At 44.0% G+C, this 13,956-nt stretch overlaps 1 protein-coding gene across 1 annotated transcript in view; it reads left to right on the top strand.

The window, feature by feature from the left end:
* LOC149451389 (phospholipid-transporting ATPase IC-like) overlaps nucleotides 1-13,956 on the top strand; it is a 162,168-nt gene that overhangs the window by 30,175 nt on the left and 118,037 nt on the right. Inside the window, exons 6-7 of the mRNA XM_089690727.1 lie at nucleotides 6,885-6,946; nucleotides 13,275-13,347. Of these exons, the coding sequence (XP_089546853.1) occupies nucleotides 6,885-6,946; nucleotides 13,275-13,347 (135 nt within the window). The remainder of the gene's footprint in view (nucleotides 1-6,884; nucleotides 6,947-13,274; nucleotides 13,348-13,956) is intronic.

A 13,956-nucleotide genomic window follows, 5' to 3' on the forward strand; every position in this document is an offset into this window, starting at 1 on the left:
TGAAGCTGCCAAAAGCAGCTGCAGATTGTTGCAGTCAACTCTGGGTGCTGACATGTCATAACTGGCAATAACTGTTGATTTTCATAAAGCTAAACTTCAGGAATGGCAATTTTTGAATAATTATATTGGTCAACCTTGGACCAGTGTAATTATGTAGGTGCCATATTGGCTGATGCCAAGGGAAGATGGAGATCACTGTGGTGGGCACCACTAATCCAGTGATTGCCACTGGCTTCTGAGTCCTGTACCAAGCAGCTGCCCTGCTGTTTATTGAATGTAAGAGGTTACCCACTCTACACAAGCTCCATTTAGAGAATGCTTTGCATTTTCTCAATGAATGAAAAGCATTCTCTGATTGGACGAGGTGAAGATCATTATATCACTGCCCAGAGTCATAGAGAGGGTCATAACACATTAAGGATTTCCCTTAGCCTTCCTATTCCATAGCCAAAACAGAAAGTAAGATGAAATAATTACAGTTACATACTGTAGTTAGTCTGGCTGAAAAAAGACAAAAGTCCATCCAGTTCAACCGAAAAAAAAAAAAAATAATAATAATTTTAATCCTACACCCACAGTTGATCCAGAGGAAGGCAAAAAACCCAGCAAAGCATGATCCAATTTGCTCCTGCAGGTGAAAAAAATCCTTCCTGATCCCCCGAGAAGATCAACTTTACCTATAAATGTTGGTAACCAGTTATATTCTGTGTATCCAAGAAAGAATCCAGGCCGTTTTTAAAGCAATCCACTGAGCTGGCCAGAACCAACTCTTGAGGTTAAATCTCTTTTCCTCCAAACAAAAAGAGTGCCCCTTTGTCCTCTGTGATGACCTTAAAGTGAATAACTCTACACCGAGTTCACTATATGAACCACTGATGTGTTTATACATGTTGATCATACCCCCCTTAATCTTCTCTTCTCAAGAGAGAATAAATTCAGTTCCTCTAATCTTTCCTCATAGCTGATCTCCTCCATGCCTCGTATCAGTTTGGTTGCCCTTCTCTGCACTTTTTCTAGTTCCCCAATGTTCTTTTTGTGAATTGGTGCCCAAAATTGAACTGCATATTCCAGATGAGGTCTTACTAATGATTTGTACAGGGCTAATATAATATCTCTCTCTGGAGTCTATACCTCTTTTAATACAAGAGAGGATTTTGCTCGCTTAAAAAAACCACAGCTTTAAACTTGTGATCTACCAGAACTCCCAGATCCTTCTCCACCCCTGATTCCCCCAGTTGTACCCCCCTTGTATGTATTATGCATGCATATTCTTAGCCCCCAAGTGCATAACCTTAGATTTATCAACACTAAACCTTATTTGCCACATAGTTGTCTGATTAAACAGTGCATTGAGGTCGGCTTGTAAATTGGAGACCTCCTGTAAGGATGTTATTCCACTGCACAGTTTGGTGTCATCTGCAAAAGACTGAAATGGGATTTTTAATCCCAGACCCTATATTGTTTATAAATATATTAAAAAGTAAGGGTCCCAACACTGAACCTTGGGGTACACCCCTGACAACCCTAGACCATTCAGAGTATGAATCATTAACCACTACTCTCTGAATACGATCTTTTAGCCAGTTTTCTATCCATTTACATACGGATTTTTCCAAGCCTGTAGACTTTACCTTACACATTAGCTGTGTGTGGGGAACTGTGTCAAATGCTTTTCAAAATCCAAGTATACCACGTCCACCGCCACCCCTCTGTCCAAGGTTTTGCTCACCCCCTAATAAAAAGAAATCAAATTTGTTTGACAACTTCTGCCTTTCATGAATCCATACTATCTGTTGCTTAAAATTCTTCCAAAGTGAGGTTTTCACTGGGGTCACCAAAACTAATGTCCCATTGGAAGATTTCCCCTCTATTCCTGTTCTGGTGACAGCCCAAATTTTGGGATTTTTCTTCACTTTCAAGGATGATCAACAGGACAAATAAAGAGGGTGAAGCTCACTAACAGGTACACTGATCCCTCTCCACCCTATCCAAAACTAAACAAAATCCTTTAGTTATAATTTACTTTATGCATACTTAAATTTAGACCATTTCACTGTTGCATTGCAGTAACATGCACATTAAAGCAACTCGCAGCACTACACGTAACAGTGTTAATGCAATGCGCCTGGCTGGCAGACGTTGCAGAGGTGCGCTGCCAGAAATGTTACATGCACCTTTTTTTGATGCGATTTGGAGCATTAGGCAGCCCGTAGGGGACACAATGCACCTTAACATGTGACATAACGTGTTAACCCATGACAATAGTGGTGTTCTGCTTTATATATAAAATACTGTGCACCTGTGCAAAAAAAGAATGACTGTAGGATCTTAGGTTTATACAGCTAAATGCTGTATAACAAAAGAAAAGAAAAACAAAAGTTGTTCTTCATATTACAGCTATATGCTAACACTGCCATCTTCATGAGTTTCTTTCTGTTTACAGCATAAACTATTTTAAAGCTAAAATGCAGATTATATATTAACAGTCACTATATAATTGGAAACAGCTATTAACCTCCCTAGCGGTCTGATTATGTCCATATTTCTGTGCTCAAAGCGGTACATTTTTTTGCATGGAAATATGTATTTTTTTATTGTAGGCCTGTAATTTTTAGGAATAACTCACTGAAATCTGTCTAAACAAGGAGTCTAGTAAACATCCCGAGTATGATAAAACTTGAAACACGAAATCATAAATTATAATTTAATAAATAATCATAAAAAATAATATAATAATAAAATTCAATAATATAATCAAACCAAAAACACTGAAATTTGAAATAGAGCGCCAAGTTCGCACATCACTGAGCAAAGTTGCAAAATCGTTTTCAGTGTCTGATGACGAATTTCCCCCACGGATCATTATCACTCAATTCTGCAAGTGGTTCTAATTTACTATCGCTGTTCTCTAGCTGGTCTAAAACCGCTTTTGACCTAAAGGGACGCTTTTTGGACGCCATGGACTTTTCTAAGTTTCCAGGCAGAAAGAACAGTAAAAATGCAGGCAGGGCGCAGGACAAAGCACTAGGGATAAAATGTATGTGAAATGCTTTGATACAGTAATGTTATACTATGTGATTTTAGTGAATGTCACTTTTTGTAATTTTCAAATTTCCCGCCGTTCCATCCCCCGTACGCCCCGACGCTCGCAGGGGACGGAACCCAGATGACAGATGCCGACATCGGCCGTAGGACATTGCCGGGGACACTGCAGGAAGGATATCGCAGGAGCGCAGGACAAGGTAAGTGATCGAGGGATCGTGGAGCAGCGCCGCATGGTAAGACCGAGTGTAGCTCGGGGTTACCGCTTGTGGTACTGAAACTTTACCCCGAGCTACACTCGGGAATACCACCAGGGAGACTACATAGCTGTCAGATAGGATACTGCTTATTGATCGTTATTCAGGTCAGTGAAACATCTCATACATAGATGAAAATTGGATAACTCTTAGGCCCTGTTCACACCATCCCATTTTAGTGCATACGTTGTAAAGCAAAACAATGGATATGTCATGAGAAGAAATGTTATTCAATGAGGCTGTTCAGATCTATGCGGTGCAATGCAGTTTGAAAAATGAGGCGTGTTCAGGCGTAAATGCACTACAACAGATAATAGAAAATGCACTAAAAAAAGTGACAAAAGCAGACCTATGTAGATATATGGGTACCAATCATTGGATAAATCAGTGTTCATATCAGATATTGCATAAAGTCATGTGAAAGTCTGAAGTTTGAAAAATGTTCACTTACATTGTTAACTGAATCACAATACGGTTGAATTTGGCCAAAGATTCACTTACAGTCTGCAAGTCAGTATGCAGTCTGTGCCATGTGATGTTCACGGTCATCATGGCACAGTGATACTGCAAAATGGGGTTGATTTACTAAAGACAAATAGACCGCTCAAGTTACACATTGTAAGGGAATTTTCCCCAGAGTTTAGTGAAAGAGGTGAATTTCTGGTGACAACCACCATCCAATTATATGCAAGCAAAATTGCTGTTTTTTTATTTTCTTTGCATGTGATTGGGATTTCTTTGCAAAGTGAATATTCACCGCGTTCACTGAACTCTGGTGATCATTCATATGTAAACTCTAATTTCCCTTGCAAAGTGAACAGCCTGTTTGTCTTTAATAAATCAACCCCAATGTCGCTTGGTCTCTAGTTACATAGTGCCAAATTACTCTTTTGTTTCTATATTATTAATGTGTTACTAAACCCACAACAGTAAAATCAGTCTGTATATGCAGAAAAGCATGCTTGGTATTCTCACCGTGGAACCTAAGGGGTTAATCCTCTGCATTGTTTAAAAATGCTGTTTGATCCTGTCTTCTCTGATCCTCCCCTTCTTCCAGTGTCTCCCTCTTACCTCCTGATAAGACATATCATGTGGAGACACTATACATGCTCAGTTTAGTGTGTAATGCTAGAGAGGAGAGGGTTTTTTTTTCTTGGGAATGTGCATGTGATCAGCACAGGGCCAATCAGCACTGTCTATACAGAGGTCAGGCATTTTGCATCCTCCTAGAGCAGAAAGAAAACTCCTCCTACAAGCTTTAACATGTGCTCTGCTGGACACTGATAGAAGTCACAAGACTGCTATATATTGCTGATGAGAAAACGTATTTAACAGTTTATATTTACTAAAATATTTGCATTTCCATGTAGTGTGTACTGTGGGAGACCAAATATAGTGAATGCAGGGTCCTGGGTTTAGTAACAAATTGCCTTCAAACCCAAAATGTGCCTTCAAACCCAAGTTATGGTGTCTTCTCTGGCCCTAGATGTGTACATCTTTAAGCCCTACTCCAGAAAATCTGAAAATTCCTCCTTGAAATGGGGCTACACCTGTACTGCAAGGATTAAACCTCTCATTTAGGTCTTAGGTCACTTTAACTTACCTGATCCTCCGCTCTCGCAGCATATAGCGCTCCCCCATGCTGCCTCAGTGGATTGTACTTCAGTCTCATCATGTCCAAGGCAGGGCTACTGTATGTAAACTGCATTGGATTTGATGACTTCAGGACCTTAGACCACTGGAGCATGGGGGAGAAGACACTATAGGGACCTTTCTAGTAGCACAGAGGAGCAGTAGATTGGGTAAGTAAATCTTTTTCTATGCCTCCTAGACTTAATGGGCTGTTAACCATTGCAGTATGCACACAGTCCCACTGCAAGGGAGAATTTTTAAGTTTCCCAGAGTTGGGGTTTAAGAGATTTGGAAAATCCTGCATTGCAGATATGGGTAACAGAAGTTACAGTATGTCTTGGCTTTACTGGCTATAAAGGCTAAAGGTTTTTTACTTTGGTACATTCTCTGCATAAAGGTTAAAAACCTCCCAATAGAAGTGCCCCCAGACCCCTCCTTAACACTTACCTGACTCCTGTACCAATCCAGTGCTGGGCCAAGCTTCAGCTCTTCTCTCCCCACTCCGTGATTTCACAGGCTTGGCTGAAAGCAACAGGAGCTATTGGCTCCTGTTGCTGTCAGTCAAATCAAAAGAGAGGAAGTGGGGGTGGAGTTGAGCTGTGCCATGTGTGTCAATAAACATACACAGTCTGGCTCAAGATTGAGCCTGCACATCTGCCCCATATCAAGCGGCTTGCTATGGAAGCACATGGAGAAGAGGAGGAGCCAAGAGTGCCAGTGGGGGACCCCAGAAGAGGAGGTTTGGGGATGCCCTGTACAAAACAATTGCACAGAGCAGGTAAGTATAACATGTTTTTATTTATTTTTTTTAACCACTTAGCGGCCACCTCCTGTATTGGTACTGCTACAGGATGGCCGTTGTGTGCAAAATCACATATACATATATATGATTTTTTTGTTGCTGGGTAGGGGGCATGCGAGCACACCCGCCCACCCGGCTGTACTGTCACTGGCTCAGGTAGGAGCTGAACTCTCTCCTGTCATCCGCTCCACTGATCAGCGGGTGCCAGCCATGAATTCATTAGCTGGCACCCGCTGATCAGTGGAGCGGATGACAGGAGAGAGATCTGTATTGGTAAACAACACAGATCTCTCTATCGTCAGTGGGGATGTGGTGGTTTTTGTCTTCCTGCAAAGCAGGAAATAAAAATTATCACATCCCTTAGTTAAAAACAGCACACAGTATGCACAAACATTTTATAAGCACACAGTTAAGCCTTTGATTGCCCCAGATTTTAACCCCTTCCCAGCCAGTTTCATTAGTACAGTGTCAGTGTATATTATTAGCACTGATCACTGTATAAGTGTCACTGGAGATGTCAGTGTCAGTTAGTCAGTTCCCACAAATTGTCAGATTGCTCACTGTACTATCACAGTCCTGCTAAATGTCGCTGATTGCTACCACTACTAGTATAAATAAGTAAATAAATAAAAATTCCAGTATATATGCCGTAGTTTGTAGATGCTATACCTTTCAAGCAAATCAATTAATATACGCTTATTGGGATTTTTTGTACCAAAAATATGTAGCAGAATAAATTTTGGCCGAATTTTATCAAGAAATTAGGTTTTTAATTTTTTTTATTGGAAATGTTTATAGCTGAAAGTAAAAAAATACTATTTTGGGTTTTTTTCAAACTTTTCGGTCTTTTTTCATTTATAGCTCAAAAAATAAAAAACCCAGTGGAGATCAAATACTGCCATAAGAAAAGTTCTTTTTGTGTAAAAAAAATGATATAAATTTTGTTTGGGTATAGTGTTCTATGACCGTGCAATTGTCAATTAACATAACGCAGTGTGAAAATGGCCTGGTCAGGAAGGGGGTAAAATCTTCTGGAGGGCAAGTGGTTAAAGAGACTTTACAATCACTTTGAGGAACATTCAAGCACTACAACGTTTCCAACAGAATATATAAGTATGATCAAATGTTAATCAGAATTACTTGCTTTTCAGTCTCGTCATAGAAGTGATAACCTGATTAACCGTAAACCATGTGAAATCCTGCAAGGGCAAAGGTGAGGGATGAAACATACTTTCCGAATAGCTCTGTTATGAAAATGTCACTGGCATGGTAGCTATATAAGTGAAGAAAAACAGACACCTCTAATTTTTGTACTTTTTCTGTGCTTTATATTTTTGCAGAGAGGCGCTTGGTAACAAGATCCCATAGGGCTACAAAATGTTGATAGTTCTCCCAAATTTCTAAAAACATGTAATGTTGCAAATTACAAGTAATACAGAATAATTTCACTTGTACATACTTGTAAATTTATAGGCATAAATAAAGTGTAGTTCAAGCTGACTAGCCGAGGTGGATGACATCACGATTTCTATCTTGGCCAATCAGAGGAAGTGTTGTATTCATTTGTTGCACACTCCAAGATAGCTAGTGGGAGTTATATCCTAATTGTTAGGCAGAGGGTGAGTAGCAGCCTAGTGCAACAGTCAGAGGGAGGTAAAATTGTGGCCAGGGCTGAGAGGCTCTGTAGATCAGCCCCTCTGGAATTTCCCCCTGCTCTAGATCTTTCGAGAAGCAGTGGGCAGATCTGAGGAGTGGCTGGTTTGTACTCTAAGGGGATCTGGGCGAATCCCGACAGTAGGCTTGGCAAGGGGCCAGGACAACCTTTAAGAGTAGCTGAGCCTACTCAGCAGCAGGAGAGTTTGGGTGGAAGAGAGAGAGAAGGATGTGACGCTGGAGGCAGGAGCCTGTGAGGGGACATAGATGGAAAGGGGCTTACCTACAGGCAGAGGACCTTGGGAGGCTGAAAACTCTTGACTTCACCGTCCCCCTGAGAGAGGACCACCTGTGTGGCAGGGAAAGAACGGCCCAGCTAGAAGGCCTGTAGCAGCCACCAATCCACGGGCAGCACAGGAGAGGGACCAGATGAGTAGGCCTGCACCCCCTGGGCCAGTAAGGATAAAGGAGCACTCTAGTGGGGAGCTGGATTTGCTGTCTTATCCAGGACTGTTTCACTCTGCAGTGGCACGCACTGGATCCCCTGCCCAGGGATTCACCCAGTACAGCTGGGTGAGGAGAGGAGTCATCTGGGGTCTGGGTGGCACTACAGGAGATGCTGGCTAGCTCTCCAGAAGATACATTTTGCTGTAAAGACTTGCACATAGTTGCTAAAGAGTTTGTCCTCAGTTGCCATTCCTTTAGGCATCTCATACATCCTTACCCCATCCAAGTTCTAAATCCCCTAATAAAACTTCAAAACAAAGCTTAAGGACTGGTTACTGTCAGGGCTCCAGGTATGACCAGAGGTGTGTGGACTGGCACAGGGAAACGCAGGCTTCAGCAGTGATGTATAAGAATATAATTTGTTAGGAACTACACAAGTATACAAAGCACAGTACAAACAAAACCAAACCTCCAACTAAAGTCAGTATGTTCAGGAACACAGACAGGCGTAGTCAGGCTGGAGAGGTAGAGTGGTCAGGCAGGCCGGGTCAGGAGCAATCGGGCAGACAAGGTACAAACATAGCAGGCAGGAGAAAGGTCAGGAATAGCCAAGGTCAGTGCAAGCGACGTTTGATCTGTGCCAGAGTCAAGCAGGGGAACCAGGCAGGCAGGCAGATGACAGGACCAGGTACATGGGCTCATGGGAAACAACACCAAGGCACTGACTGCAGGCCTGGCCATTGCTTAAATACACCTCCTGCAATCAGCCTCAGGTGATGGCTTGATTGCAGGAGTGAGATTCTGGCTGCTGAGAGCACCCGCTGGCCAGCACTGGTACTGCAGCCCACAAGGCAGGTGAGCCCCAGCACCACCTGTGCTGAGCCCATTCCTGACAGTATCCCCCCTCAAGGAGCGGCCTCAGGATGCTCAAAACAGTCTGTAATGGTCCAAATGTTCCACCGCCTGGGTCCGGTAACTGGCTGGACATCCCACTGCCGGAATCAAGCGATTGGCTGGGTCTCCTGCTGATAGGCTTATCTTTTTGCAGGAGACCACAGGAAGGCAGGTTGCTGGAAACAGGATTTCCAGAAGCAGGCTGGGCATCAGGAGCTGGCACGTCAGGCTGGGCGGCAGACAGGGGCACATCAGGCTGGGCGGCGGACAGGGGCACGTCAGGCTGGGCGGCGGACAGGGGCACGTCAGGCTGGGCGGCGGACAGGGGCACGTCAGGCTGAGCGGCGGACAGGGGCACGTCAGGCTGAGCGGCGGACAGGGGCACGTCAGGCTGAGCGGCGGACAGGGGCACGTCAGGCTGAGCGGCGGACAGGGGCACGTCAGGCTGGGCGGCGGGCACCAGGCCATCAGGCATGGCAGCGGTCACCGAGCCATCTGGCTCGACAGCGGGCACCGAGCCATCTGGCACGACAGCGGGCACCGAGCCAGCAGGCACGACAGAAGGCACCGGGTCATCAGGCAGGACAGACAGGACAGCAGGCACCGGGGCGCCAGGCTGGACCACAGGCACCAGGGCGCCAGGCTGGGCCACGGGCACCGGGGCGCCAGGCTGGATCGGGTCATCAGGCTGGATCGCCGACATCAGGCTGGATCGCCGACATCGGTTCCTCAGGCTGGACAGCAGACATCGGTTTCTCAGGCTGGACAGCGGGCATCGGGTCATCAGACTGGATAATGGGCATCTGGTCATCAGGCCGGATAGGATCGTTAAGCTGGGTAGCGGGCACCAGATCATCAGGCTGGATAGAGTCATCAGGCTGGGTAGGATCATTAGGCTGGGTAGGATCATCAGGCTGGGTAGCATACACTGGGTCATCAGGCATCAGGGCATCAGGCTTTACAGTGGGCACCGGGGCACCAGGCTGGACAACGGAAGGCGGGTTTTCAGACAGCAGGCTGACCGGTTTGGATACTGGCAGGATGGTACTGGTTGGAAAGAATCTTCGCTTCTTTTTGGGTTTAGTTACTGAAGCACTGGAAGTAAATGCAGGGCTATAAACGGAGGGAGCAGCTAAAGACACAGAGAAGAGCTGGAGGATGGAACAGAGAAGGGAGCAGTTTCTACAGAGGACTTCTTTACAGGGTTAAAGGCAGGATAGGTGCAGCGAGTGGGAACAGGGGACTGACATGTGGTTGATAGCAGGGTATACTGGGCTGTAACTGGGGGTGCTGTGGGAAATGGAGGAATAGAGCTTTGAGCAGAGGAATGATTAGAAGCAGGACTGGGTTGTTGCAAGCTGACTGAGGATGGGTGTAACAAATCTGGCCATGTCTGTAGTACTGGTTGAACAAAGCTCAGCTTACACAAAGCCTGTCTGACCAAAGACTACACTGCGTTTATACAATCCACTAGCACATGTTGTGAACATGCTGAATAATGCTCCAAGAAGCAATCCGGATCATCCTCCAACAACCATACCAGTGATTCTACTTGATCCGTACTGAATAGTGGAAAAAAGTAATTCCTGCGTTCAGGGGTACTAGATGAAGGCACAAGCCTGAATCAATGGTTGCACCTCAGAGAACTCCATGCCCTGATCTACTAGGGAATGAGCGACCCGTATGCACTCTAGCAGCTGATCCCTGGCATACTCCTTCAGAGTCTGATCAGCATATTCTCTGTCATCTAAGACTAGCAGATACAAGTACACAACCTCCTCAGGATGCATCCTTCACAACAACAAGCCAAGATGGCTTCCCTGTGCAGCCACTTCTGGTCAGGACTGGCCTTGGTGTTATGTCAGGGCTCCAGGTATGACCAGAGGTGTGTGAACTGACATGGAAACGCAGGCTTCAGGAGTGATGTATAAGTATATAATTTATTAGGAACTACACAAGTATACAACGCACAGTACAAACAAAACCAAACCTCCAACTAAAGTCAGTATGTTCAGAAACACAGACAGGCGTAGTCAGGCTGGAGAGGTAGAGTGGTCAGGCAGGCTGGGTCAGGAGCAATCGGGCAGACAAGGTACAAACGTAGAAGGCAGGAGAAAGGTCAGGAATAGCCGAGGTCAGTGCAGGCGGAGTTCGATCAGTGTCAGAATCAAGCAGGGGAAACAGGCAGGCAGCCGACAGGCCCAGGTACATGGGCTCATGGGAAACAACACCAAGGCACTGACTGCAGGCCTGGCCATTGCTTAAATACACCTCCTGCAATCAGCCTCAGGTGATGGCTTGATTGCAGGAGTGAGATTCTGGCTGCCGAGAGCACCAGGTGGTCAGCACTGGTACTGCAGCCCACAAGGCAGGTGAGCCCCAGCACCACCTGTGCTGAGCCCATTCCTGACAGTTACTGTCTCCTGATGCAAGTCTGAGTGAAGAAAATGCATCTTGCCTGGCTGTGTAGGACTATAGAGGGACCCAAGTCTATTGCAACTCATAAGGGGATAGTGCTACACAAGTGTAACACAAGATTTCTCCTGAATGTTGGAGAAGCACTCAGCCCTACTCTCTTCATATCAGGCAACAGAAGGGAAGTCTCCCATACTGCTGACAAACCACAGAGCAGCTTACTGTATGTAGCTAATGCTATTAGAGTCCATTGCTGTACACCAGTGGATGCAAAGCTTAGTAATCAAAATAATTTGTGCCAACTTGACCCAAATAAACAACAGTGATAAAAAGTGATTTAAAGTGATATTAAAGCTAAAATTCTACTTTAGGTTCACAGATTTCACCAATTTAAACAAACTTACAAAGACTTTTTCACCAAACATTTCATAGAAAATATACAACACCCTTATTATAATCCATTATCTTTAATTGTAAAAAAAAAAAGCTAGAGATGGAACATTCCTCATGCTGGTGTAATTGTTTCTGTTTTTCACCTTTTTTAAATTCTTTATGTTGTCACATAAAATAAAAAATGACATGTACTGTATGTTTGTATTTCCATTGACATATTTCCAACATTCAAAAATTGGCAGGTAGTACACAACTAATAAAATTCAGCTTTGCAGAAATCATTACAGCATTAGGGAAAATATCAAGGAATGAGATTATCAAGGAAGGTAATTGTCTAAAACAGGTCCCCAACCAACCGCTAAATATGACAGGAAATACATTTCTAAATCTAGGAGTGTTTGCAGGGATGACCAAGGTTGGGAGGGGGAGTGATGCAGCTACCATGGCCCTTTCCAGACGGAAAATCAGCAAACTACTGCTCCCCAAGGGTTCGACCTCCAGAAAGTAGAGTGGCTCCAGAGACAATAGGCTCTATAAGAGGGTCCAAGGAGTTGAAGCTGCATCTGCAGGTATTGGACTGCATCTCTCAAGCCCAAAGAATTGATGTCTGCAACATTGCCAGCTTTAGATGTGATTGCTGCATTAGTTTCCTTTTTCAGGCATTCTTTTCTTTATTTTCACCTGATGATCTGGCTAGTAAATCTGTTTTTCAACAGAACATGCTGTCCAGTAAATGTAAAGTGTTGAGACAAATCATTTAACACTGACAGGGGTGCTTTTAATGATCAGCTTTTATTTATCTAAAACCTTTATCCCAAAAGAAAAACACTGTTGCTGTAACTGCTTGTGAAACTGCAGTGTTAGCTGGCGTTTGTCCTCAATTTGCTAGTGTATCTAAATCTGCTAGTACATTTAACACTCCCCCCCCCCCCCACAGACTGACAATGCTGCTGTCCAAAGGTGATCCTGTGCTCCATCATCCCAAGTGGAGGCTCTATATTACAGGAGGTCTGTTACTGGCCAGATCACCGGTGAAAACAGAGGGAAAAAAGCCTAAAAAAAAGAAAACTAATACTCCCACCACATCTAATGACTGGTAAGCTACAACATATTACATTTTTGGTTTGGACTTGGAGTTTAATACCACTTTTTGTTGTGTTATGTGCAGATAGTATAACCATCCTTTCCACTGCTGGTAACACAGCAGAATATTTAGATTCATCTCTGGCCCATTTCAATTTCTCAACATCTTGCCCTCATTTCTTGATATTTGAGCATCATCTTTTGGCTCTTTTTCCAGAAGAGTACTTATACAATTTGTAAAATCTAGTCTATATTAAATACATTATTGTGTATCTAAATCCAAAAGCAAAAATATATTACAGCTTACCCATGCTTAGATGTAATGGTTGCAGTAATTAGTGGAACTTAACTTTTGTTATGGATATAACAGGGAAAGTTAGTGCCTCTGCATGGCTTTTATTGTCCTTTGTCCCTGTTTTAGAGATGTGTTCACTTCCTGTCTCAATCAAAGGTGATCAATGAGATATTAAGTGAGAACGAATGTCCCTAATTGAATGCAGCAAGCACATGAAAACCCTATAGAAGGTCTAGTCCTTCTCCTACTTTATCTAAAACTGACAGAAGGTTTTGCTTGAAATTCTACTTTAACCTACAATGTGTGTTCATACTTGGAAATCATATTAAAATAGCAAACCATGCTTGTTCTGCTTTTCTAGGTTACAAAGTGTGACATGGAAGGATATTCATGTTGGTGACATTGTATGCTTACGTAAAAATAACTTCGTACCAGTAAGTGAACTTCTTTTTCTAGTGGTAAATGAAACCAGAGAAGTTTAAAGTGATCCTAAAGGTTTTCATTTAAAAAGAAAAACAAACAAACATGTTATGCAATGGTTTTGCACAGAGCAGCCCTGATCCTCTTCTCTTTTTTTTTGGGTCCCTGTGGGCAGTTTTCGCTCCTCCCCCCTGCCAAGTGCCCCCAATAGCAGGCCTCTTGCTATGGGGCACTCAAGAAGGCTCACTCCCAAGCTGTGCTTCTGTGAATGGACACTTTCCATTGACACACAGAGCGAGGTTCGACACCGTCCCCCACGCTCTCCTCATTGGCTCACTGGCTGTGATTGACAGCTGATGGCTCCTGCTGCTGTGTGCAAGGCTGCTGTTAGAAAACAACAGGGCCCCATACATCCAACCTGACAGCCCCCCCCCTATAAAAAGCACCGTTTACTATGCTTTAGCTATATATGAACACAGTGAGTGTTTGGTACTGATCACTCATTGTGTTCATTCAGGAAAGGAAGGGGCTGGCAAATATGACATACTTCCCCCACTACCCATCCTGAAGGATCCTATTGTATGCTTGCAGCTTCCGGTGGAAAGGAGAGCAGGGAAGCCAGC

Source organism: Staurois parvus, unplaced genomic scaffold (genome assembly GCF_062004578.1).
Source record: "Staurois parvus isolate SC_StPar_1 unplaced genomic scaffold, SC_StPar_1.0 ptg000541l, whole genome shotgun sequence".
NCBI classification, from domain to species: Eukaryota; Metazoa; Chordata; class Amphibia; order Anura; family Ranidae; genus Staurois; species Staurois parvus.